The sequence below is a fragment of the Lepidochelys kempii genome, chromosome 5 (assembly GCF_965140265.1).
Source record: "Lepidochelys kempii isolate rLepKem1 chromosome 5, rLepKem1.hap2, whole genome shotgun sequence".
Lineage (NCBI taxonomy): Eukaryota > Metazoa > Chordata > Testudines > Cheloniidae > Lepidochelys > Lepidochelys kempii.
Window position 1 is genome coordinate 1,859,969 of NC_133260.1, and position 23,132 is coordinate 1,883,100.

The 23,132-nt window shown below is 49.0% G+C and overlaps 1 protein-coding gene across 4 annotated transcripts in view; it reads right to left on the reverse strand.

The window, feature by feature from the left end:
• Window positions 1–23,132, reverse strand: part of LOC140911063 (phospholipid-transporting ATPase ID-like) — a 131,064-nt gene that overhangs the window by 39,102 nt on the left and 68,830 nt on the right. For 3 of the 4 annotated variants that reach the window (XM_073343294.1, XM_073343293.1, XM_073343296.1), the window contains exons 7-14: window positions 22,337–22,409; window positions 21,993–22,063; window positions 20,351–20,433; window positions 15,208–15,366; window positions 13,625–13,713; window positions 5,360–5,556; window positions 2,999–3,207; window positions 1,338–1,381 (exon numbers count right to left, since the gene is read on the reverse strand). In XM_073343294.1, the coding sequence (XP_073199395.1) occupies window positions 1,338–1,381; window positions 2,999–3,207; window positions 5,360–5,556; window positions 13,625–13,713; window positions 15,208–15,366; window positions 20,351–20,433; window positions 21,993–22,063; window positions 22,337–22,409 (925 nt within the window). The remainder of the gene's footprint in view (window positions 1–1,337; window positions 1,382–2,998; window positions 3,208–5,359; window positions 5,557–13,624; window positions 13,714–15,207; window positions 15,367–20,350; window positions 20,434–21,992; window positions 22,064–22,336; window positions 22,410–23,132) is intronic. The other variant, XM_073343295.1, reaches the window with a different exon arrangement.

Genomic DNA, 23,132 nt, shown 5'->3' on the forward strand with positions numbered 1-23,132 from the left:
CGCTCACAGGGATCTCCACCCCCACGACTGCCCTTCCCCCACATAGTCGCGGGGATCCCCCCTCCCCCACGACTGCCCTTCCCCCACATAGTCGCGGGGATCCCCCCTCCCCCACGACTGCCCTTCCCCCACATACTCGCGGGGATCCCCCCTCCCCCACGACTGCCCTTCCCCCACATACTCACGGTGATCCCCCTCCCCCACGACTGCCCCCACCACTCACAGCCATCCCCTACCATGCCTCCCCTCCCTGCACTCAGCAATCTCTCATCCCCACGATTGCCCTACCTGGCCCTGCACCCTCAATGATCTGCCCACACGCTGAAAGAGATTCCCTCCCGCATGGTGAACTCCCCGCGACCCCCCCTTCCCCTTCCCTGCAGCTCCCCCTTCCCCTCAGGGTGCTTCCCCCACCATGCCTCCCTCCCCAGACTCTCGCTGATCTCCCCACACGACCCCTGCCTCCTCCCCCTGCTCATAGGGTTCCCCTACCACAACCTCTCCCTGAAGTCACGGGGATCGCTCTTGCAGGCCATCCACTCACTGACCCGAATGCTTTCACCGACACCCTGCCCCAGGCCCTGCTCCCGGGTGTGACTGCTCATTCCAATGAGAGCAAGACTGGGAGTCCTCTGTGCCCTCGCCACGTTCTCCCAGGGCAGGGGAGAAACCCACATGGAAAAAGCTGACGGCAACCCGATGTAAAGTTTAAATTCTCCCCACCCCAGGCCATCTCTGAAACAAAGTCGCACTGCACGGCACTCTCTCCCTTTGTGGGACCCAGCGGCCCAGCAGCTTGGGTTTTAACGCGTGGTGCTTCAGAGCGGGAACACGCCACACAGAGCGGATTCCTGCCCCAGCTCCAGTGAGGTCCCACGTCTAGAACCAGTCCAGTGTTTCGACCAGCCCAAGATGACACTTGGCACTTACCAACGGAGCAAATCCCCTGCACTAATGTGCGCAGCGGAGCTCAGCCAGCCAGAGCACAATGCGTGTGAGTGTCAAACCTCTGACCTGCTGGTACTGTGCTGCCCTGGGGGGCTGGCAGATCTCCCACAGGGTGGTGGCTTGCCAAGAAATAGGCATTTCTTCCACAACAAATAAGTCCTCCACATTCTGCTGCCTGAGAGAGTGGGAACTGGCTGGATCCTCGCTGCTCATTTTCAGGCTCTCTAATGTTCGGGGTTTTTCAAAAGGTGCAGTCTTAGCTCCCCTCTGTAGGTGCTAGGTGTGTGTGGGTGCATTATATACCTGGGTGGGGTATGGCATGTGTCCATTGGAGCCTACACCAACAGGGTGGCAGAGGACACAGAACCTGCTGGCAGCTAACCACGTACCTCAGTGATCTCAGTCCTCTGCCCAGCCATGTCGTAGACGTCACCTGCAGTTTACAAACACAGAGCGAGTCACACACACAAACTGCAGCTGTGCACAAGCTTTGAGCCTTTGATGCTGACAGAGCTTGAAAGTTGAGAGTGTGAGCCTGAGCGTGCACATTCCTTGGGAGTGGGAAGCTGGGCCAGGAAGGAGACTTTGCTGTTTAGTATGAAAAGCACAACAGAGCAAGCTCTCTCCCACTGTCCCTGCCCAGAGCAGGAGTCTCCAACATGGGGGTAATAAGCAACCTCCTGCTTGTTCCTACCCCTGTAAGTAATAGCGATCGCAGACACTGAAAAACTGCTGAAAGTCCCCTAGGCTAAGAGTGGATTCTTCAGCGTTGTAGCAAGAGGGGTGAAACACTTTTCCACTTTCTCGGCAGGTGTCAAAGGCTTCCCTGGCGGAGTTTGGGTTAGCTTTACTGCTCTTTCAGAGGCAGGGCTATACTGATATAATTGCCACCAGCCTTCATGCAGCCACCTGATTTGATCAAACAGCTTCTCTGTTAACCTACCTGCAATGTGACCCGGGGATTAAAGAGCACATGGAAAACCCAAGCACCTGACAGGTTCGTGAAGGGAACAGGAACCTGGATGAAGACTCAAACTGAACCCAGCAAGCACCAAGGAAGCCAGCTGGCAGAGGGAAATGCTTTCAGGAAATAACTGATACCATCTTTCCGAGGGCCTCTTCCCTCTGGCATTGGAGACAGGGCACAGGTCTGGGGTCATACTAGACACGCAAAGCCCCTTCTTCCCCTCTCCAGATAGCAATACTGATCCATCCTTTCCTCGTGGACAGTCACCTGGCCACAGTGGTTCAGGAATTCACCACCTCCAGCACGCACTACTGCAACTCTCCTATCCAGATAAGCTCACCGGGAAGCTACAGGTGGTGACCTCTCTCTTAAATGGTCCAAGCTGAAGAGAGCATATTACAGATGTGACGCACCCCAATCCCTGCCACAGCCCCTTCATGGCTCTGGAACTCTCAAAGTATTAATGGAATAGTCCAACACTTAGAAGCTGCCCTGCCTTCTGAGATCTGCACCGCAGCTATGATCTGCTGGAGAGCACCTCTAGCAGAGCCCAGGTGTCACCTCAAAGAGCTGAGGGCAGTCTTCTCAACACCAGACCTACGCCTCCAGAGCACGCTTCCAAGGAACAGCCCTAAACCTAATATCTCCAGGTCACAATTCAGCACTCATCCTTTCTACCGTGGTTTTCCTCAAAGACCCAGAACAGAAGATGCCCCAGTAACATGATTCAAGGAAGAAGCCCACCATTAACTAAACAGTAGGAGAGAGACTTGAGTGTCCACCTTCTGGACAGTTCCCACTGGTTCCTAGAATGTGCATGCAATGCCTACCTACTGGGGTGGGTTGGTGGACAGTAAATAGATAGAGGATGGGCAGATGACGGAAAGTGAGAATAATTCTCAGGCTTTGATTAATACAGTGTTAAAGTGGGTTAAGTAATTCTCATATGATACAATTTATTTAAGTAATTTCCCCCACTTCTTACAAGTCCTTTTCTTCTGGATATCTTATGGTATCCCATTTCTGTGACCCAAGAAGAGTTCTGGCAGAAGGTATAGGGAGGAAGATCAGAGATGTTCATACCATAGGATTTCCCATTAATGGAGCACTTGTTGAAAGCCATGATGTTCTGAGTGAGAGTTCCTGTTTTGTCAGAGAAAATGTACTTGATTTGTCCCAGCTCTTCATTGAGGGTGGTGGTGCGGGCTTGGGCTGGCGTATCATTCAACGGGTAATACATTTTACGGTCCCAGTCAATGTAGAAGCTGTTGCCCAAGCGTATAATCTCCACACTAGGGAAAAGAGAAAGAGAAGATGGAACAGTCATTAGGTTAGGGAACAGGATCTTCTGTCTTCAGCTTTGGGGCCAGCAGCTGCATTTAGGATAGGAATCCAAGCGTCGTGGTGGGCTGGTGTATCCCCCAGACCATCCTGAGATGGCTGCAGGCCACATGCATTTTAAAGGTGCTACGACAAGCGCCATGAAAACAGCTGCTAGACCGAGGTCCAGGTTCCTTCTGGGTTTTTAGTACCTTTTTAGAATAGATTTCAAAAGCTTCACAGTCACAAGCACTCCAGAGACTGAGCTAGTGCTTTCTCCTAACCTACGACCAGTCTATGTGGGTGCTCGATGCTGTCTGTGTGTAAGCCAGGCACAGGGCCCGGGTGGCCGAAAGTATGCCTGGCAAAAGTACCCCCTGGGTGTGGGGCAAGATGCAGCCAGCCCTGCCCCAAATTGGGCAGGACTGACAGGGGAGAGGGTGTGGTTGAGTTAGTCCTTCCCTGGAGCAGGCTTTGCACTCCAATGACGGAAACCCTGCGGGAGGGCAGTGGTGTGAACAATGCCCAGAGGTGAATCCCACCGCAGGACTCCCAAGCTCCAGTTAACCCTGCTGTGATTAACCAGCAGCACTGCACTCTGGGACCTGAAGCCTGTGTAGGCCACAGCTCCATACTGAGGGGGAAGGCAGCTGCAGTGATCTGCTTCATTTTCTGCACATTAGGGTGCAGCTTTCAGGTTTAGTGGGGTCAATGGGGTTCTCAGCTGGGCAAAGATAGGATGCCCCACGAATTAGTGTGCAGGAGAGCCAGAAATGGTGGCCTTTCTGAAGAAGCTTGAACAAGACAATCTGACCTTCAAAGCAAGTGAGCCCTTCTGTGATTTAATGTAATCAGAGAGATTTATTCATACACAAGTAACTTGAATTTCCATTTCACTGTCACTGTGAACTACTGGACAGGAAAAGAATGAATTCTGTGCATGCTCTAAATCAAAACACACTCCAGAATGTACCTTCCAACCTCCTAATCCAGAGTGCCATCATTCACCCTCCCTAATAGCCTTACTGAAAAACCAGCAGCCACAATTCAGCAGCTGTGCTTAGTGGTTTGACAGCATAATCCCTCCCCACACCACCTCTCGGAATTTTATGCTAAACACTGAGAAGCAAATCCTGGTCCCATTGTAATCAGTCGCAAAACTCTGAAAAGTGAGATGTAAATGGTAACAAATGAACACCACTACTTTGTCTCACTCTAGCAGCTCCTATCTGAGGATCTCAAATTGCTTCACAGATGTGTCTTGCCCACCCATCCTGGCCCATTTATCTCTCGTCTCATTCACCAACTATGTTTGGGATTTTAGGGTGTAAGCTCTATTTACTCTGTGTTTGCAGAGTGCCTAACACAATGGATCCCCATAGTCCTCTAAGTGCTGTTGGAATACCAATGGTAATAAGCTCATTACTTACGCTTCAAAGCCACTGCTGTGAAATACATATTATTCCTAGCTCCGTTTTCAGATGGTGAAAATGTGGCACACCAGGTCACCAGCAGCAGAGCTGGGCACAAAACCCAGGACTTCTGATGCCTATTCCAGTCCTCTAAGCACAAGACCATCCTAGGTGGGGGCTCTTTTGGAAGGACATACTTTGATGTCTGGAATCCCTGCTTAATCACAGATGGCCTTTGCTCCAGGTTTGCATGACTCGCACACTGCAGATGGCAGAACTCCAAGACCCACAGTCTCTGGGGCTCCTCCCAGGGCAGCCAGCTCTGCACCAGCCTCTGTGCAGGGCTGCGGCAGAATTCCACCCACTGAAGGGACATCTCTATGGTTTAGAGTTATTCTAATGAATCCCTTTCAGTCTGAAAGAACGAACATGGTGATTTTGGGGAGAGGAGGAAAGGGTTTGACTCAAGCACAGAAGGAACGTGTGGTGAAGTCCATGCTCTTCCAGAGGGCACTAACCAATACAGACCCACAGTGAGATCCAGTGGCGATCAGGTATCCTCACTAGATGGCAGTCGTAAGCAGAGCTGATTTTGCTGAGATTGCTCAGCTCTGCAACACATTCATACAAAGGGGAAAGCACTGCTCTCTGCTAAGGTGAATATTAAAAACTCTTCCAAGCAGGAATTGTAACACAAAGGGCAGTCACATACCTGACGTAGAGTGAAATCGGCACCACGGTATTCAGAATGATCACATAAGACCAGAACATGAGGAATCCAGAGTAGGGAGCTGAGTCTACGCCTACTGCCCAGGGCAGGTAGACCTGGAAGTAATAGCCCTTGTCATATTCCCAGATGCCATTTCCAATGGCCAGGATGAAACACATCAGGGCTAAAAACGCAAAAATCTGCAACAAGAAGAGATGCATTTCAGAAAACAAAGTGTCTTGTGTTCAGTGTTTATGGGCAGTGCCCTGATTATATGGTACAGTATGAATCAGAGACACCGCAGGGGAAGATCTGCTGGTATTACCTGGTCTAACTCCTGGCCAATGCAGGACTGACCATTCCCTGCACATGCCTGAAACCTTTCTGTAGCCTATTGCTAACTCCAGAGATGGAGCTTCCAAAACTTCCCCTGGGTGCCAGCCCTGGAGCGTCACTGATTTCACCATTATATATGACTTGTATTACCGTAGCCCCTAGTCATGGCCCAGGGCCCCAGGGTGCCCGGTGTTGTACAAACAGAGCAAAAAGACAGGCCCTGCCCCAGAACACTGACAGCATCAAGTCTAAGACAAGAGCCGACAGACGGACACCGACCGACCGGCAGGCAAGTAGGCAGGCAGGCAGGCAGGAGAGCACAAGGAAACAGTGAGACAAAACTGGGCAGCACGAGCGGCTGCAGTTACTGCGCGCCAGCAACCGAATTTTTTCTGGTATCTAGTTTAAAAATGTTCTTTCCAAACATTTCACCCCCGGCTCCCAGCTACTCCCCAGGTCGTTCTCTCTTGTATGCACGTCTTAGGGACACATGTTCATAGAGCAGGTAACTGACAGGTGGCGCTGGTGGGCTCATTGACCCAATAAATCCTCTCTCTAACACTGCCAGAACCATCCCTGTGTTCTCAGCCATTTCACATCAGGGCTAAGCTTTAAGTCCCCTCCTTTGTGGGGGACACAACCTGCTCCCACCTGCTCAGAGTTTGCTCCTCCATCACCTAGGGCTTGTTTCTTGTACAAGCTAGGTATGCTGGTGGAGAATGAAGGTCCCATGGCATCACAGTAGAGAATCCAACAGTCAACAGGCATGGACTCCCAAGGCAGGGGAGCTAAATCTAGTGGATAGGGCACAGGACTAGACCTCAGGAGAGCTGGGTTTATTTCCCAGCTCAGTCATAGACTTTCTGGTTGCCCACAGGAAAGTCACTTAATCCCGCTATGCCTAAATTACCCCACCTGTGAATTGGAAATAACACTTCCCTAGCTCAGAGGGGTGCTCAGAGGGGTTCTGATACTATGGGAATTGGCACCATATAAGAACCCAGTTAGAGAACCTCCAAGCTGCCTGATCCAAAGAAGCTCATAAGCACGGCCAGACTGGGCCAGACCGAAAGTCCAACTAGCCCAGTATCCTGTCTCCCAACAGTGGCCAAGGCCAGGTGCCCCAGAGGGAATGAACAGAACAGATAATCATCAAGTGATCCATCTCCTGTCGCCCATTCTCAGCTTCCAGCAATCAGAGGCTAGGGACACCATCCCTGCCCATTCTGGCTCATAGCCATCGATGGACCTATCCTCCATGAACTTATCTAGTTCTTTTTTTAACTCTGTTATAGTCTTGGCCTTCACAACATCCTCTGGCAAGGAGTTCCACAGGCTGACTGTGCGTTGTGTGAAGAAATACTTCCTGTTGTTTGTTTTAAACCTGCTGCCTGTTAATTTCATTTGGTGACCCCTAGCTCTTGTGTTATGAGGAGTAAATAACACTTCCTTATTCACTTTCCCCACACCAGTCATGATTTTATAGACCTCTGTCACATCCCCCTTTAGTCGTCTCTTTTCCAAGCTGAAAAGTCCCAGTCTTTTTAATCTCTCCTCATACGGAAGCCTTTCTGTTAGGGGAAATCAACCTAGTTAGCATATGTGACTCCACTGAGAAGCGAGCACATCACGTACCAAGGGAGGATCCTTCAAGGTGGGCAGCTGGACAGTTTCAAGATAAGGGAAACAAAGGAGACAGGAACCAGCCCACGTGCCTGAAATAGCTGCTAATTCAGCGTTTTTGCAGGGGGAAGGTGGCTGCAGGGGACTGGCGATAGAGAAGGAGAAGGCCTGTTTATTGGTTTAGGCCCCCCCGAGGCACACAGGCAGGATGTTTTGCCCACAGTGTATAATCTTGGTGTAACCTGTAATCGGGGTCCCGTTCTGCTTAACAGAGTGGTACCATGCTCGAGCGTAATACACCTACAAACTCTGAGATACGCTGCAGTTTGTCTTTATTTGGTTGCCTCAGCCTAGAAACAAACTGTACGTGCCCTAACTGGAATAATTCGTAACAGTTCCATACCCCTAATCATTTTTTTGCCCTTTTCTGAACCTTTTTCAATTCCAATAGATCTTTTTTGAGATGGGGCGACCACATCCGCACACAGTATTCAAGTTGTGGGTGTCCCATGGATTTATATAGAGGCAACATGAGATTTTCTGTCTTATTATCTCTCCCTTTCTTAATGATGCCCAGCATTCTGTTCACTTTTTTGATGGCCGCTGCACATGGAGTGGATGATGTCAGAGAACTCTCCACAGTGACTCCAAGGTCTCTTTCTTGAGAGCTAATTTAGACCCCATCATTTTATATATATATATAGTTGGGATGATGTTTTCCAATGTGCATTACTTTGCATTTATCAACACTGAATTTCATCTGCCATTTTGTTGTCCAGTCGCCCAGTTTTGTGGGATCCATTTGTAGCTCTTTGCAGTCTGCCTGAGATGTAACTATCTTGAGTAGTTTTGTGTCATCTGCAGATTTTGCCACCTCACTGTTTACCCCTTTCTCCAGATCATTTATCTTTTCTCTCACTGCCCTTCACACCTCCGGATAGAGCCCCACAGAGACCGAACAGTGCAGAGCACACGGGATTATCGTTGAGGTGCGGCAGTTCACCATGGAAAACACGGTGACTCATGTAATACTTCCACAAAGTCTGTCAAAATGCTAAAGGGCAGAAAGCAGCCGAACGTCCCAGTATTACAGGAGCACTCATCTGACAGGGGTACAGTTGCTACTTTTGCCTCTAACACGATCGTCACCAATGTCCACATCCTCTGTACTTACATGTGTCTGCAATACACACGCTTAGGCAAGGGGTCACTAACATGCCTATTTACTTGGCCTCCCCTGGTCTGTTTCTATCCACCTGTTGTCCGTTGTCTTGTACTTAGATTGTAAGCTCCATCTTTTTGTTCTGTGTTTGTACAGCACCTGGCACAGTGCAGGTTCTGGTCTCCAACTAGGGCTCCGAGATGCTACAGGAACACTCAGGTTTCCTGATGCTCAGTTTTCTTTGAGGGGAGTGAGCTATTAGCAGAAATCACTGCTAAGGTTTTTTCCTGTGCAGAGAGACTGAAAGAGGGGCATAATGCTGCGGTCTGTGTCGCCACTAACCCGCAGGAACAACACCGTCTGGCAGGCTGTGGCTTTTCTGCAGCACACGGAGAACTAGGGAGTCTACAAATACAAGCCCAGCCATGCAAACACTTGCTCCTGAGCAGCGCTTCCCACCCACCTCGGGGTAGGAGGGTTGATGCCTGCAAGAGCGGGCCCAAACTGCTCCTTAGGCAAGCTGATTTCCGTGGGCTAACATTTAATGTCAGGCTGTGACCTCCAGCCATCTCAGGGGTTCTGCACCTATATCTGAAGCCAAAAGAAAAGGCCCCAGCAGCCAGCAGTGACAGCTCTATTGATCAGAAAGTGCCTTTTTCCTGAGTCTGCTAAGCACAGCCTCCCCTCTGCGGCACAAATACATCCTTGCATCAAGGGTACTTCCTTCTGCAGGACGGCGTGTCCTAGCCGCAGAACATTAACTTCTTTCTGAGCTCGCTAGGGAGTGATGTCCCGCTCTTGGCCCAATTTCAAACAGTCGGCCTGCCGCAGATTCCCACAGAAGAAACTTTTCTAAATGTGGAGAAAGGCAGGGGGTCAAGTCTGTAGAGAGGGTTATTTCTGCCTGACCTGACTTGAGAGGCAAAGTGACTGCATGTAAACTGGGCAGTGTTTCAAGGCCCTGTTTAAAAATTAATTTGTCACTGGGAGAGTTACAGACAATTCAGCACAAATGAGCTTTTCCTGTGTTTACATTTTGCAAGCTTCATTTCACCTGAAGTTGAGATATTTGTAGCTCTGTTTTTATTTAGCAAATAATGGCTTTTTGCATTCTTTTGGCTCAGTACGTCAGCAGTGCAACACACTGCCTCTGGTTACAATCCTGTTGGTTCACCTTTCCAATCACCCTGCGAGAAAGGAGGCCCTGACCACATTCCCTTTCGAGCATGAAGGACCTGATTACTGGAGCGAAACTATCTGAGAACAGGTGTGGGAAGGATTGAGCAGTATTTAGATACCCAAGTATTCGGTGCCTCACAAACGCCTAGGACCGGTTGACACCTGGCCCCATCAGCCATGGAGAGCGCAGAGGATGATGCATTCAGCTTCAACTCACTCAGTTCTCCAGAAAAAGCAAGGAACTAAATGACGCTTGTCTGCACTCACCGTAAAGTGGAGCAGAGACCAGAGTAGATCTGAACATGGAAAGAAAGCTCTGTATGTGTGACACACGTAAATTCTGGGAGTCGAGTGGTTAACTCTGAGCCAGGGCCAGATCCTGAGGTTCTCAGTGTCTGTCAGCAGCTCCACCTTTGTCCCTTTCCCCGTTCCGGTGGGGGTCACCAGGTGCTCTGTCCTGGACCCTCTCCTCTTTTCCATCTAACTTCAGAAGGAGGAGACGTCCCCTGATGGCACAGGTTCTCTCACCCCACACAGCGCTTCTCCCACAGTCCCTCTGACCCTGCATCTTGGAAGGCCTGCTGCCACCGCTAACTCACTACAGCCCAGGACTGAACTCTCCTCCCAACCTCTCTGACCTCTCCCCTTTCTCCATTACCCCGACAACTCCTCCATTCCTGCCATTGCTCACCCCGCCCCCCCCTTAACTCCTTTCTTCTCCCCTCGCATCCAGGCCATGGCCAAATCCTGCTCCTTCTGCCACCTCCTCTTCTTACAATCCACCCATCGGCCTACCCACATGACTCATCCACATGCTGTCAGCTGCCCTCACCTCTGACGACAGCTCCTCCTCTTAGGCCTTTGTGAAATTCCGCCCAGAGTCACTCCAGGCCCTGCAGAATCATAGACTATCAGGGTTGGAAGGGACCTCAGGAGGTCATCTAGGCCAACCCCCTGCTCAAAACAGGACCAATCCCCAACTAAATCATCCCAGCCAGGGCTTTCTCAAGCCTGACCTTAAAAACTTCTAAGGAAGGAGATTCCACCACCTCCCTAGGGAACCCATTCCAGTGTTCCACCACCCTCTTAGTGAAAAAGTTTTTCCTAATATCCAATCTAAACCTCCCCCACTGCAACTTGAGATCATTACTCCTTGTTCTGTCATCTGCTACCACTGAGAACAGTCTAGATCCCTCCTCTTTGGAACCCCCTTTCAGGTAGTTGAAAGCAGCTATCAAATCCCCCTCACTCTTCTCTTCTGCAGACTAAATAACCCCAGTTCTCTCAGCCTCTCCTCATAAGTCACGTGCTCCAGTCCCCTAATCATTTTTGTTGCCCTTCGCTGGACTCTTTCCAATTTTTCCACATCCTTCTTGTAGTGTGGGGGCCCAAAATTGGAGACAGTACTGCAGATGAGGCTTCACCAATGCCGAATAGAGGAGAACGATCACGTCCCTCGATCTGCTCGCTATGCCCCTACTTATACATCCCAAAATGCCATTGGCCTTCTTGGCAACAAGGGCACACTGCTGACTCATATCCAGCTTCTCGTCCACTGTCACCCCTAGGTCCTTTTCTGCAGAATTGCGGCCTAGCCACTCGGTCCCTAGTCCGTAGTGGCGCATGGGATTCTTCCGTCCTAAGTGCAGGACTCTGATTCCTGTCAGCCTGCTGCCTGCACACTGACCTCGCCGCTTCACCACTTCTCATTGCCAACAGCAGTTATCACCCCTGCCCTTGCCGCTTTCTGTGTCCCCAGTCCCACTCTGCCAATGACGCAGCCTTGACCCTCCTTTCCTCCTGTTCTTCCACACCCAGCTCTGCTCCTTCTGCCACGCCTGGAACAACCTCCCAAACACTTACCGGTGTAAAATCCCTAACGCCCTATGCCTGCAGCGTTACCTGTGGAAAGCAGCACATTTACACTTCAGAAACAGCTGACCAGACCTGGAACTACCAGGCCGGGTGCCTGTCATTGCCCTGGTCCTTTGGCAGGAATGTTGCATGTCTCCCCTTGTGCTTCCTTTAGTTTGTGTTTTCACAGATTGCAGACAGACCTGTCCTACGTCTGTACAGTACCAAGCATGCCGCAGGATCTACTGTATTCTAATTAATCATGACTCTTCTTCTCATGGAAGCCGACAGCTAAATAAGGGCTGAGTAAAGACCCCAGGATTGGACCCTGGTGAACAGTAAGAAAGAAGCCCAGAAGAACAGGTTCCAGAATGGAGCCTGGGAAGCCACAGGCAGCCTGATCCTAGCCGCTGTCCTACTGAAACAAAATTAGTCTGTTGAAAAATAGAAGGGCAAAGGCATTTTGATACTGAGGTAGTTACAAGGCAATGCGAGTATCCAACAGATTCAACAAGACGTGCTGATCTACTGTGTCAAAGGTGGCTAAGAGACACTGCAACGGCACAGAAACGCGACGCCCATCGGCCGCCATCCGACAATCACTGCTGCCTCCCTGGGGGCTGACTCCAGCACGGTGTTTGAGACAGAAACTGCGCAAGCAGGAGTTGAGCAGATCCTCACTCCTGGCAGTGGGAGCGCCCAGCTCCCTACAGGTTCCAGGCATTTCACAGAATTCCTATGGCAACCCCAGCTCCATGACAAGAGGGGAAATCACCCCCAGCTGGTGCAAATCAGGATAACACCCCTGCAGTTGGTGGAGCTCCACCCGCGAGCGATCTGCTCCCCTGTGTTTGCGATGAAGCCAGTGTTTGCAGCACTGTTTTATAAAGGAGAAAATTGTTGGCAAAGGTGCATCACATCACAGCGGAGCTGGTCTGGCTGGCGGGTTCAAACTGAAGTTCAAATGCCAAATAAGCAGCTGGCCAGCCAGAGTACTCCCATGATGGCTGAAGGTTAATCTGTGCTGGCGTGGTCACATCCCCCCGTGGCCGGAGCTGATTCAATGTACATACAAGTGTTCACGAGGCTTTTGTGGGCATTGCACCGGCTTGATGGGAACCAGTTTAATCTCGGTTTGTTTGTTATGATTCCAGTCTCATAACATTAAACTACTGACAGTCTCCATGTCAGTGAAGGCCTGCTCTGAAACACTTGGACAGAAGCTGCTATTAAAAGCTAAATATCTGGGCTAAGCTAAATTCTCATTTCCTTGAGCACACTCCCAAGCTGTTCTTCAAGCAAAATTGGATAAGGCACTGGCTAGCGTGTGTGAGCTCATCTCCCTGTCGGGACAGTGCCCAGCCACTAGGACAGGCTGCTACACACAGCAGCAGCCGAAAGGAGCTATGCGTTTAGCTCCCGGCAGAGGCCCTTGGGTCGGAATCCCCAGGAGTGATCCCTGCTGATGATTGTGGCATCCATGTGTGAGCAGATGCAGTTTGTTACAATTGTCAAGAAGTTTCCATCCCAAATTCGATCCGCAGCATTTTAATTAGTGGAGAATTGGAGACTGTCCCCCTGGAGTGTAATATCTATTTAGTGTGTTTAAATTTACCACTTGCTAAAAAACCCATCTCTGGTTATGAATGAGCACGTAATATTTTCCTCCAATGCAGGAGAGCCAGTCTAGCAGCCAGCAGAGAGCATCATGCAATTATTGAATGCTGTGCAGATAGACATTACTGCAGATATCTAGGAAGCCTGAAAGCGAGAAGGAAAAAATCAATGTTTATTTAAATGGAAAACCACAAAAGATATTTGGGAAAATGTTACTCGCAGGCTTCAAAGTGACTATCACAAATAGTGGAGAAAAAGTGCACAGCAAATGAAAAGCCATGAAGCGAGGTCCTTGACACTATCAATTTAATGGCCTCGTTCTGGAGGATGGGACTTGTGAAAGGAGCTGCAGAAATCCATATGCTAATGTACTTTTTTAGCATTCTTCTTTTTCTCATTAGTCCCTTTTGATGCCCCTCATTTGTCAGGAAGGAGGGTGGAGCACTCTGAAATGATGAACATGTCTGAAGGAGTGAAGACAAGTTAATCAGACTTACCACTAACACGAGGACATTCATTAGCCGATCAATGCTGGTCCGTTTAAAGGTTGTTTTCCCACAGTTCTGCATTAATTTGGTGTCTGGCCCTAGTAGATCAAACACAGCCATGATTTTAAGAACCTGGATCAATTCTAGAGCTGCTTCCCTTCAAGACGCCAAAGCACTTACAAACATACATTAACCCTCACAACCCTCCTGTGAGGCAGGGTCACATTGGTGCCCCGGTGTTACAGATGGGGAAACTGAGGCACAGCAAGGTAACATGACTTGTCAGAGGTGATAGAGTCAAAAACAGACACCAGAATTCCTGACTCTTGCTCCCTGCTTTCTCTTACAGCCAGTGCACCCTCCCCTGTGGGTTTCATTTATTTTATGGAGAATAATGGATATTAGATCAGCAGTGACCCGCATTGTGCAATGTCACATATGTCTCCAGTGCTACAGAAATAATCCAAATCTCGCCCCCATTAAAATGTAGACTTCCCCCCCACACACACTAATACAGGAGACAATTCTGACACTCTGGCACAAGGGTGTAAACTGGAGCATAGTGTTTCTCTAAGCTAATCAGCTTGCCTTGGAGTTGGGACCTGCTCAGTACATGCTTGGAGAGATAAAGTAATTCAGTTGCACTAGCTCACTGTGCCCTCAAACAGAATCAGTATTTGAGGACTCTTTTCCCAGGTGGATGGGCTGAAATTTTTTCCCATGTTATTTGCTGATCCCAGCTCCGGGGGAAGAGAAGCTGCTCTTTATGTCAAAGAACCCCATCAAGGTGTGTTGAGATTTTGCAACATAGGGTTCATAGAATCATAGAATATCAGGGTTGGAAGGGACCTCAGGAGGTCATCTAGTCCAACCCCCTGCCCAAAGCAGGACCCATCCCCAATTAAATCATCCCAGCCAGGGCTTTGTCAAGCCTGACCTTAAAAACTTCTAAGGAAGGAGATTCTACCACCTCCTTAGGTAACGCATTCCAGTGTCTCACCACCCTCTTAGTGAAAAAGTTTTTCCTAATATCCAATCTAAACCTCCCCCACTGCAACTTGAGACCATTACTCCTTGTCCTGTCCTCTTCCACCACTGAGAATAGTCTAGAACCCTCCTCTCTGGAACCACCTCTCAGGTAGTTGAAAGCAGCTATCAAATCCCCCCTCATTCTTCTCTTCTGCAGACTAAACAATCCCAGTTCCCTCAGCCTCTCCTCATAAGTCATGTGTTCCAGTCCCCTAATCATTTTTGTTGCCCTTCGCTGGACTCTCTCCAATTTATCCACATCCTTCTTGTAGTGTGGGGCCCAAAACTGGACACAGTACTGCAGATGAGGCCTCACCAATGTTCACTATTCCTCTCTCTTGTGGACTGGTCTAGCAAACTTCCAGTTAAAATCCTGCGCATAGTGAGTTTGTGATGTTCCTAGCTTGGGACTAAGAGGAAGGTTCAACGTTCCACTTGTGTTCTTGTACCCAGTAGAAACCAAGCTTCTAAAGGGGACAAAAGTGGTTCTTCTCTGCCCACTGGGAATTACATGCCCAACTGTTACAGTTTTTTCACTCTGCACCTCTGTGTATTCCACCTACCAGCATAAATAACGAGCCCAAAGCACCATTCTGTGTTCCTAATGGTGCAGCCCCTCAGCAGCATCTTCTCATTGTCCAGGGCAAATTTCTCCCCGTGGAGAGTAAGAGTCCCAGTGAACTTATCCAGTTTGTTATTCGGTGCCTCACATTTGATTTCACCTGCAAATAGAGATCAGACAATGAAAACCTTCCCGGGACTAGCTCCCCACTGGGCAGCACATACAACATCCTCAGCTGTGCCCTGGACAGGGGCCACATCAGGACCGTAGCTGTCCACCCGTATCACATTCTGCTGGATACTGCAAGCACTGCTCCACATGGAGTCTGCTCCTATCCGGCCTTCCCATGGCAATCCAGTTGTCTGCATTGAATTACTTTCATATTTAGGTTTGTCCTTTGCCATTGAACACAGGATGGTGCCCTGCCCTTTGAGGCCATTTCACATCCCTAGCTGATAAGTGCCACCAGCTCTCTCTCTCTCACCTGGCAGAACCCAACGGAGATGCCCTTCTCCTTGCCAACCCCTCAGTCACAAACTAGCCAGCTCCAGCACCCAGAACAGCATTGGTAGAGGCCTTCAACAAATACTGAGGGACAGATGACCTGATGGACACTTCACAGCATGAAATAATCCCAAAGCAGCCTGAGAAGAAGTTGCAAGCAGCAGAGTGCACTGGAGGGCAGTGGAACAGCTACATGCTGAGAACACACATACATGCAGACAACAATGTCGAGCAGAACCTCACACAGAAGACAACCTTGACCTGGCAAGCACGAGCTGCACCATTGCCTCCTGCAGCAGCCTTGCTCGTGAGCTGAAGGCCCACACGTGGCTAGACTTCCAAACTACGTCACAAGAGCAGCCATCACTGATGGAACAGACTAGGGACAACAGAGGAGATGATAGTGCAAACAAGGAACATACCTGATCAGGTTTCTTTAGAGGTACTGTAACTCTGCCCATTACAACACTGGACTGGTGCAGTCTACACCACTTTGGATGCCCCACTGACAGTGTGACTACATACTGGCACCCAAAGAAATGAAGCAGGAAAGGGCTCATAAGATAAGCAAGGATAGCATCTGTGAAAAGGCAGGAAGAATTGCTGGGTGCAAAGGAATAAGCATGCTTCAATATAAGCCTTCTCTCCCCCACCCAACTCCCGCAAAGCGCAGAGTGACCTCCGCTTAACCAGGCCTTAGAGACAGGTATCTTCGCGTGCAGCAGGGGCTGGGAGCACTGTGTGCAGGTGGGAATGCTTTATCGAGGACTTTGTAGCCCAAAGGACCATGGCCATAATATGGGCTAGAAGGTGGGGAGTTTTCAAAGAAAGTGTGTGTGTGTAACAATCCCCGAAGCTCTAGCAGGGCTGCAGAGGACCCTCCATAAGGGGGAGAAGAGCTATTTTAAGAACTTAACTCCTGTGAGCTCATGGTTTCCTCACCCTGCCCTAAACACAGTCCCTTCAAGTTGTAGCAGGTCAGAACTTAATCCCCTTTCATGGGGTATGGGGTTTGTTTATTAACAAACAAAGCTCAAACAACACACAAAATCCAGCTGAAGTCCTGTCTGCAAGCTTAGTTATTCCCAGAGTTCCCTCCCAAGGACTACTCAGCCCACACTCTTGATCCCCCTTTCTCTCTCAAGCAAGGAAGCTGGCCCTGCCTCCCTTATATCTAGGGAGGATAATGAGTCACTTGACACAGTGAGTCAAAACCACTGGTAGCCCTTTCCCAGCAGCACCATCATGTACTAGCAGAGTCAGGGTTCCAGCTAACGCTGTCAGCTGGGTACATTCACCTATTCAGTTTTCTTTCAGACTCTAATGAGCACAACTGGGAAATTAATGTCTGATGACCGTACGCGTGGCCATAATTAATAGTCAAGTGTCCCTCTTCGGCCCACTATATTTTAGTCTCTTCTGTTCCATCCCTTGAATCTCTTTGGAACCTGAAGGAAGACATGCTTGTTGCTGGCCGTGCAGCTGACCCACCAAATTCACGATGGCTAGAGGGGTGGATTCTGCTTCCATATTCTATAATTATCTCTCATTGTAAAATGTGCTCACCCACTACTCTAAGGCCCAGCTGCAATTAGTATATGGTCCTGCTTTGAGCAGGGGGTTGGACTAGATGACCTCCTGAGGTCTCTTCCAACGCTGATATTCTATGATTCTATGATTCTATGAAAAACTATTATTCAAATCAACAGTTAGAACCAGTTAGTTCAGAAATGACTGAAGGATTAGAAAACATGCCAGCTAATGCCAGACTCCAAGAGCTCAATCTATTTAGTTTAACAAAGAGAAAGTTGACGTGACTTGATCTCATTCTGTAAGTACCTACATGGGAAATGAATATTTGATAACAGACTCTTTAATCTAGGAGACAAAAGTCTAACAAGAACCTATTGCTGGAAGTTGAAGCTAGATAAATTCAGGCTGGAGATAAGGCACACATTTTTCATAGCGAGGGTCATTAACTATAGGAACAACTTACCAAGGGCCATGGTGGATTCCCCATCATGGGCTATTTTTAAATCAAGATTGGATGTTTTTCTAAAAGATCTGCTCTATTTGAACCGCAGCTATTGGACTTGAAACAGGAATTAATTCAGGGCAGTGCAGTGGCCTGTGCTATGCACGAGCTCTGACTAGATGATCAGTGGTTCCTTCTAACCTTGGAATCTCTGAAAAGCCACACACACCTCTAAATCCCTAATTCTCGGGTAACCAGCTCTCTCCCACTACAACCTTCTCCCCACCCTCTCTACTCAAGAAGAGCCTGGGAGAAGCGAGAGGCTTTACAGGTGAATCAACAAGAGAAGTGAATTCTAGAGCTGAGGCTCCAGCACCAAGAACACCCTGACTAACATCCTCATGTTAAAACCAGGACGGTATTAGGGTCATCTCCAGTAACTATGCTGTGTTGGTACTAACAGATGTGCAGCTTGTAAGACCAGAAGAGACCTGTACAAGAGAGGCCATAATATCTCACCCAGTGATCTTGCATTGAGTACTATTACTGGTGGGAAGTTATTGGACACCCGCTGAATCCATTTTACCCAAAAGGTTTAAACCCCATGAAGCTCTGACCTGGCCAGCGGTAGCTAACTGATACCTGATTATTGTTTCCTCTCATGTTTCCGACTTCCCCAAGTCTAACAATAAATAAAGGTCTTCTTGTTGGAAAAATCCCCTGTACCTGACCCAGCACAGTACCAACAAACACCATGCTCTGGGCTAAGCATTTTGCTTCACTGCCCTTGTGAATTAGCCATCCCACCTTCTCCTCTCTTCCTGCCCCATGAAGCCCTTGCATGAAGGACTCCATAAAATATTTAATTCTTGTATAGAGGTTAGCTAGAGAAATGTGAGGTCAGGTCTAATCCCAGGCACTCTTCCCAGTACTTTTGCAAATATTAGTCACAAGAGGAAGTATTTTATTTTCACTTTAGATATCACAAATAGGGCCCCTTTTATTTAAAACAAAACTAGACTTTGTAAAAATTAAACATAAGATAAGGGAACTTATCTTGAGTAAGGGAACTCGTTGAGTCAAGTTATGCTCATTTAGAAAACGCAATTGTTTTGATCCTCGTTAGACAAACTGTCTGAAAAAGGAGTTCTCTAACTTAAAACGAAGATTTTGGTTTCCACATTGTTACACGCCATGGCCTCTTCAGTAAAATAAGGGTTTGAACCTCTCACTCAGAGAAGACCAGTCATTTACAGAGGGCTTCCCATTGCAGCAATAAAAGTATATGATCTACGAGAGCTCTGGAAATATGAAAGCCCAGAACCACAGGCCTCACTTGAGAGAAATCCAGTGAAAAGGTGTTGTCGCACAACTGAGAAATCAGACTAAGAATATTGTTCCATAAGATCCCACTGTAGAAAGAGGGTGTCTAGCAGCCCCTTTAGACTGCACAGCTTAGAGACATTCCTAGACCTTTGACATATGGACCAGCTGATCACCATTCCGCCATTTATCATGGATATGACAGTGGAGTCATTGACTCATTTCAGTCATTTAGCTTTTATTTCCTATGAATTTGGTGCTCAAGAAAAGTCCCCGGAGAACAGGGAGAGCAGCATTATAAGCTCAACTACAGCACTGCTCTGCGCCATTCCTTTCCATTCCATATGGGTTCTCTTATCACCCTCATGCCCAAGGTACCTGAGCACCTTCTAGTTGGGCTTTGAGCAATATGACTAGCATCTGTCACATGTTCTCTATCTTGTCCTCTCCCAGCAGGAGACCTGTGTGCACATGGAATGTTTTGTTTCTGTAGGGTTGGGTTGGGGTTTTTTTGTGCATGTTGCCAAGTGCTTAGGTTAGAAAAAGCCAAGTCAGAGAAGTCAGCCTTGCAGGTCCTTGCCTGAACTGTAGCTCTAGGAGGTCAGGAAAAAATAAGTCTAGTCTTTTGTCCTTGGCTTATTCTGCTGTGGCTAGGGGAGGAAATAGCGCCGAGTGTGATTTCTGTGACATGGACACCTGTCTACCAGGCCCATGGAACATGTGATGTGGCAGGGACACATTTCACAGCACCCCTGGACTTTCAGTGCATTAGCTGCCAGGCAGTCACAGCAAAACACTTTCAGATTTGCCTTTTTGGTGCTGTTGAGAAAACAGTGAAAGGACAAAAGTGCAAAGCTCTAAACTGAGAAATCCAAGTAATCCACCCCATGTGCAGAGGGGCTGGTTCTGCTCCTAACATTGGTGTAAATGAAGTGTAACTGCTCTAAAGTCAATGGACTTACATCTGTGTAAAACTGCTCTGAGATCAGAATCAAGCCCTCTCGGTGAATTCAGTGTGACTACCTGTTCTGTTTCCCCTGGGGTGGTTTGCAGGAGCCTTACATGGAGGATTTGATGGAGTCTCAACAAGCCTAGACAGACACTAAGTGACAGGCTTAGTGCACTTCACCCTGTGACTGCCCACCCATTGCAGTCAATGGCAGCACACAAGATCTGATCTGCACGGTGTGACGCTGCTATCCCTGGGAGCGCTGGGCAGGGACCCAAGTCAGAGTGGACACCAGGGGCCTGCAGTGCGGCTTGGAGAAGAGAATTCCAGCTTCGGGTGGAATTCAGGCCTTAGGGGAAATGCTTTGGGACTTTCATGTTTCCCTGCACTCACCGTTGAAATCAGTCAGTTTCTGAAGGTCCTCTCCCAGCTCCGCAGTGACTGTCAGTGCCTGCTTCACTTTGAGGTTGGTTTCCCTATAATAAAAGCATGAGTCAAACTCCTACATGACTGGTCACTCTTCTGTTCCTGGAGCTGATCTCATTCATTAGGGTCCAGATGGAGCGTGCAGGGTCTCCAGGCTTCATCTCCTTACCAAGAGTCAAATCAGGACCATTTTTACATGCCCACAAAGGGAATATAGTCCCTTGCCACTGTATAAACTGGTTCTGCACCAAGTCAGCTGATCCTCGGTACGCTGGGCTTGGTGCAGAAGAGGGTCAGAGGGCTCTGGTCTCATGCCATCACTGCAAAGCGCCGAGCTGCTCATGTCAGCTCTCTGAGCAGCCCTCCGTCCAACTAAGTTCTTACACCACACGCATCCCTGTAGTATTTGAGCACCTCAGTGGGTTCTGGACCCTCTGTCACTGCACTCTGGGGCCTGCAGAAGTTACTGCAACCCTGGGGCAGCCAGGTAGGGGAGGGTGCTCTCCCATGGACCTCAGAGAAGCACAGCAACGTTCAGTGCCCCATACGTTATCCCCTAGAGCTCACATGGGGCAGCGGGAGGGCTTGGATGGCTATGCGGGTTCTATGCAGCCTTCCCTGCGGTGTGGCATTCTCTCAGGTTTTGCTTAGGCCTCTGAGCCCACAAAGCCAGGCCACGCTCCACACCTGAGGCTGGCTCCATGCCACCGAGAACTGGCAATACAGACTCTGGCCCCACAGATGAGGGTGGCACCACCTTATCCCAACTAACAGGAATTGAGTGAGGCCCTCAGACTTGTGGCCAGCTGGCCACGCTGCAGAGTGATGGAATTCAATGGGTCACTAGGGCGACGCTGGGAGTGACTGCTGTTCACATAGACAGAAAAGTGGCTGAGAAGCACAGCCGGGGTGAACATAAAACCACAGAGTTATTGCTGCTGATGTGGGGTATTCCAGGGACATGCATTGTAAACCATCAATGAGTGCTACCAGAATTGCCAGCATGAGTAAAACAGGCCAAGGCCTCTGCATGTGAGGATCCTGCCATTGTTGGGATACACTCTGCTCAAGACACTTCCCAGAGGGTCACTCGTTATGGGCCACTGACTGAAACAAAAGCTGCCTCCCTCATCAGAGAGCTGTTCAGAGGAGTAAGTAGTGAGCAGTGGAGCGCAATCTTTACCCGGGGCAAGCAATTATGCCTCCATCTCGTGCTCAAATGCACTTAACAGGAAAGGTGAAATGAGTTGTGACTCTTTGGGAACCACAGGACCAGTGCATGGGCAGGAGAATGTGCCACAGGCAGAGATCTCACCTGACACGCTGCGTTCTCGAGATAGCAAAGAGAGGATGCTTATATTGGAAGTGATGGGCTATATGGAAGTGATGAAAAGAGCCTTCGCCTGTAGGGTCAGAAAACACGATCACCCTACACTTGCTGTGTGCAGTCAGGGTCACGGGTCTCCTGGCAGGAACAATCCATGCTCTGTGGATTCATCTCTGGACTAGGCAGCATCAAGACCACAGAAGCAGATGGGCCTCACGGTATCAGGATTCCCCATGCAAAAGTTAGCCTTGTGTTTGCAGCCCCAGGGCCAGGCCCACTTACCCATCCAGTTCAGCCGTCTCAATGTATGTCAGACTGTGCGGCTCACTGCTTGAGAGTAACAGTAAATCTGCCTGAACACAAACAAAACCAGGGCACTATGAGCTGAGACAGCCACAGAAAAACAACCACAGAAACGTTACCTTGACCACGGGAGACCACAGGTTACCTTGAGATCTCAGGACAGAGGACACAGTAACCCTACACGTCCAGCTGACTTCCCTGAACTGAAAATGTATCTGAAAACCTCTGAGTCAGTTAGCGTCATTACTGAGTAACTTCTTTATTAGTCTGAAGAGTAATTCCAGAGAGTCACAGCGCATGTGGCTACAATGAACTGCACTCACCGTCACAAAGTTGTTGTTCTCTAGTTTTATGATGTCTCCCACTTGAATATTCATCCATTTGTCATCCTTCAATCTGCAAGAGAAGGTTCCCTTTAAATAGTCACAGAGCGGCAGAGCGCTCCGACCCTGAGAGGGTCAGCGGCGCTCTTGAAGCCCGTTCACCAGCAATATAAGGACTTGGCGGTGAGCTGTCGGGGGCAGGGACTGTCATTCTGCTCTGCATCTGTCCAGCAGTAGCACAAAGGGGCGCAGGTCCATGGCAGGCTCCTAGCCACGACCAGCATAAAGCAGTAATAAACGGGAGAGCTTTACACACACATGCAGTTGAGAAGTAGGCTCCACAATATAAACATGTTACCTGTGCAGTACTCTACTAACAGACACTGACTTTCCCTTCCCTTCTGCTACAAATCCAAAATCTAGGTGGGGTCCTGGGGAAGAGAGTCCCATCTACATTTTGAGCAGATACCACTAAAATTACTTGGAAATTAGCCCAGTTCTTTAAGTTGTCTAAGTCCCCTAAAGAAGACCAGATGGTGCAAAGGCAGCTCATGCTCTCTGTCAGTCTAGCTGTCAAAAAGAACAGCAACCCAGCTGCGAAAGCTGCATGTGCATATACTCCGATCTGTGCTGTTCATGGCCTTTTTTAATGCACAAAGCAAGATGTACAGGCATCCAGCTACCTGTCTGGTACCTCCAGGTTGCATGAACAAATCAGAATTTCTGCATATGCAAAAACTTAAGAAGTGAAAGTTTTACAGGCAGCATGGTGTATGTGCCCCAACAGATCATATGG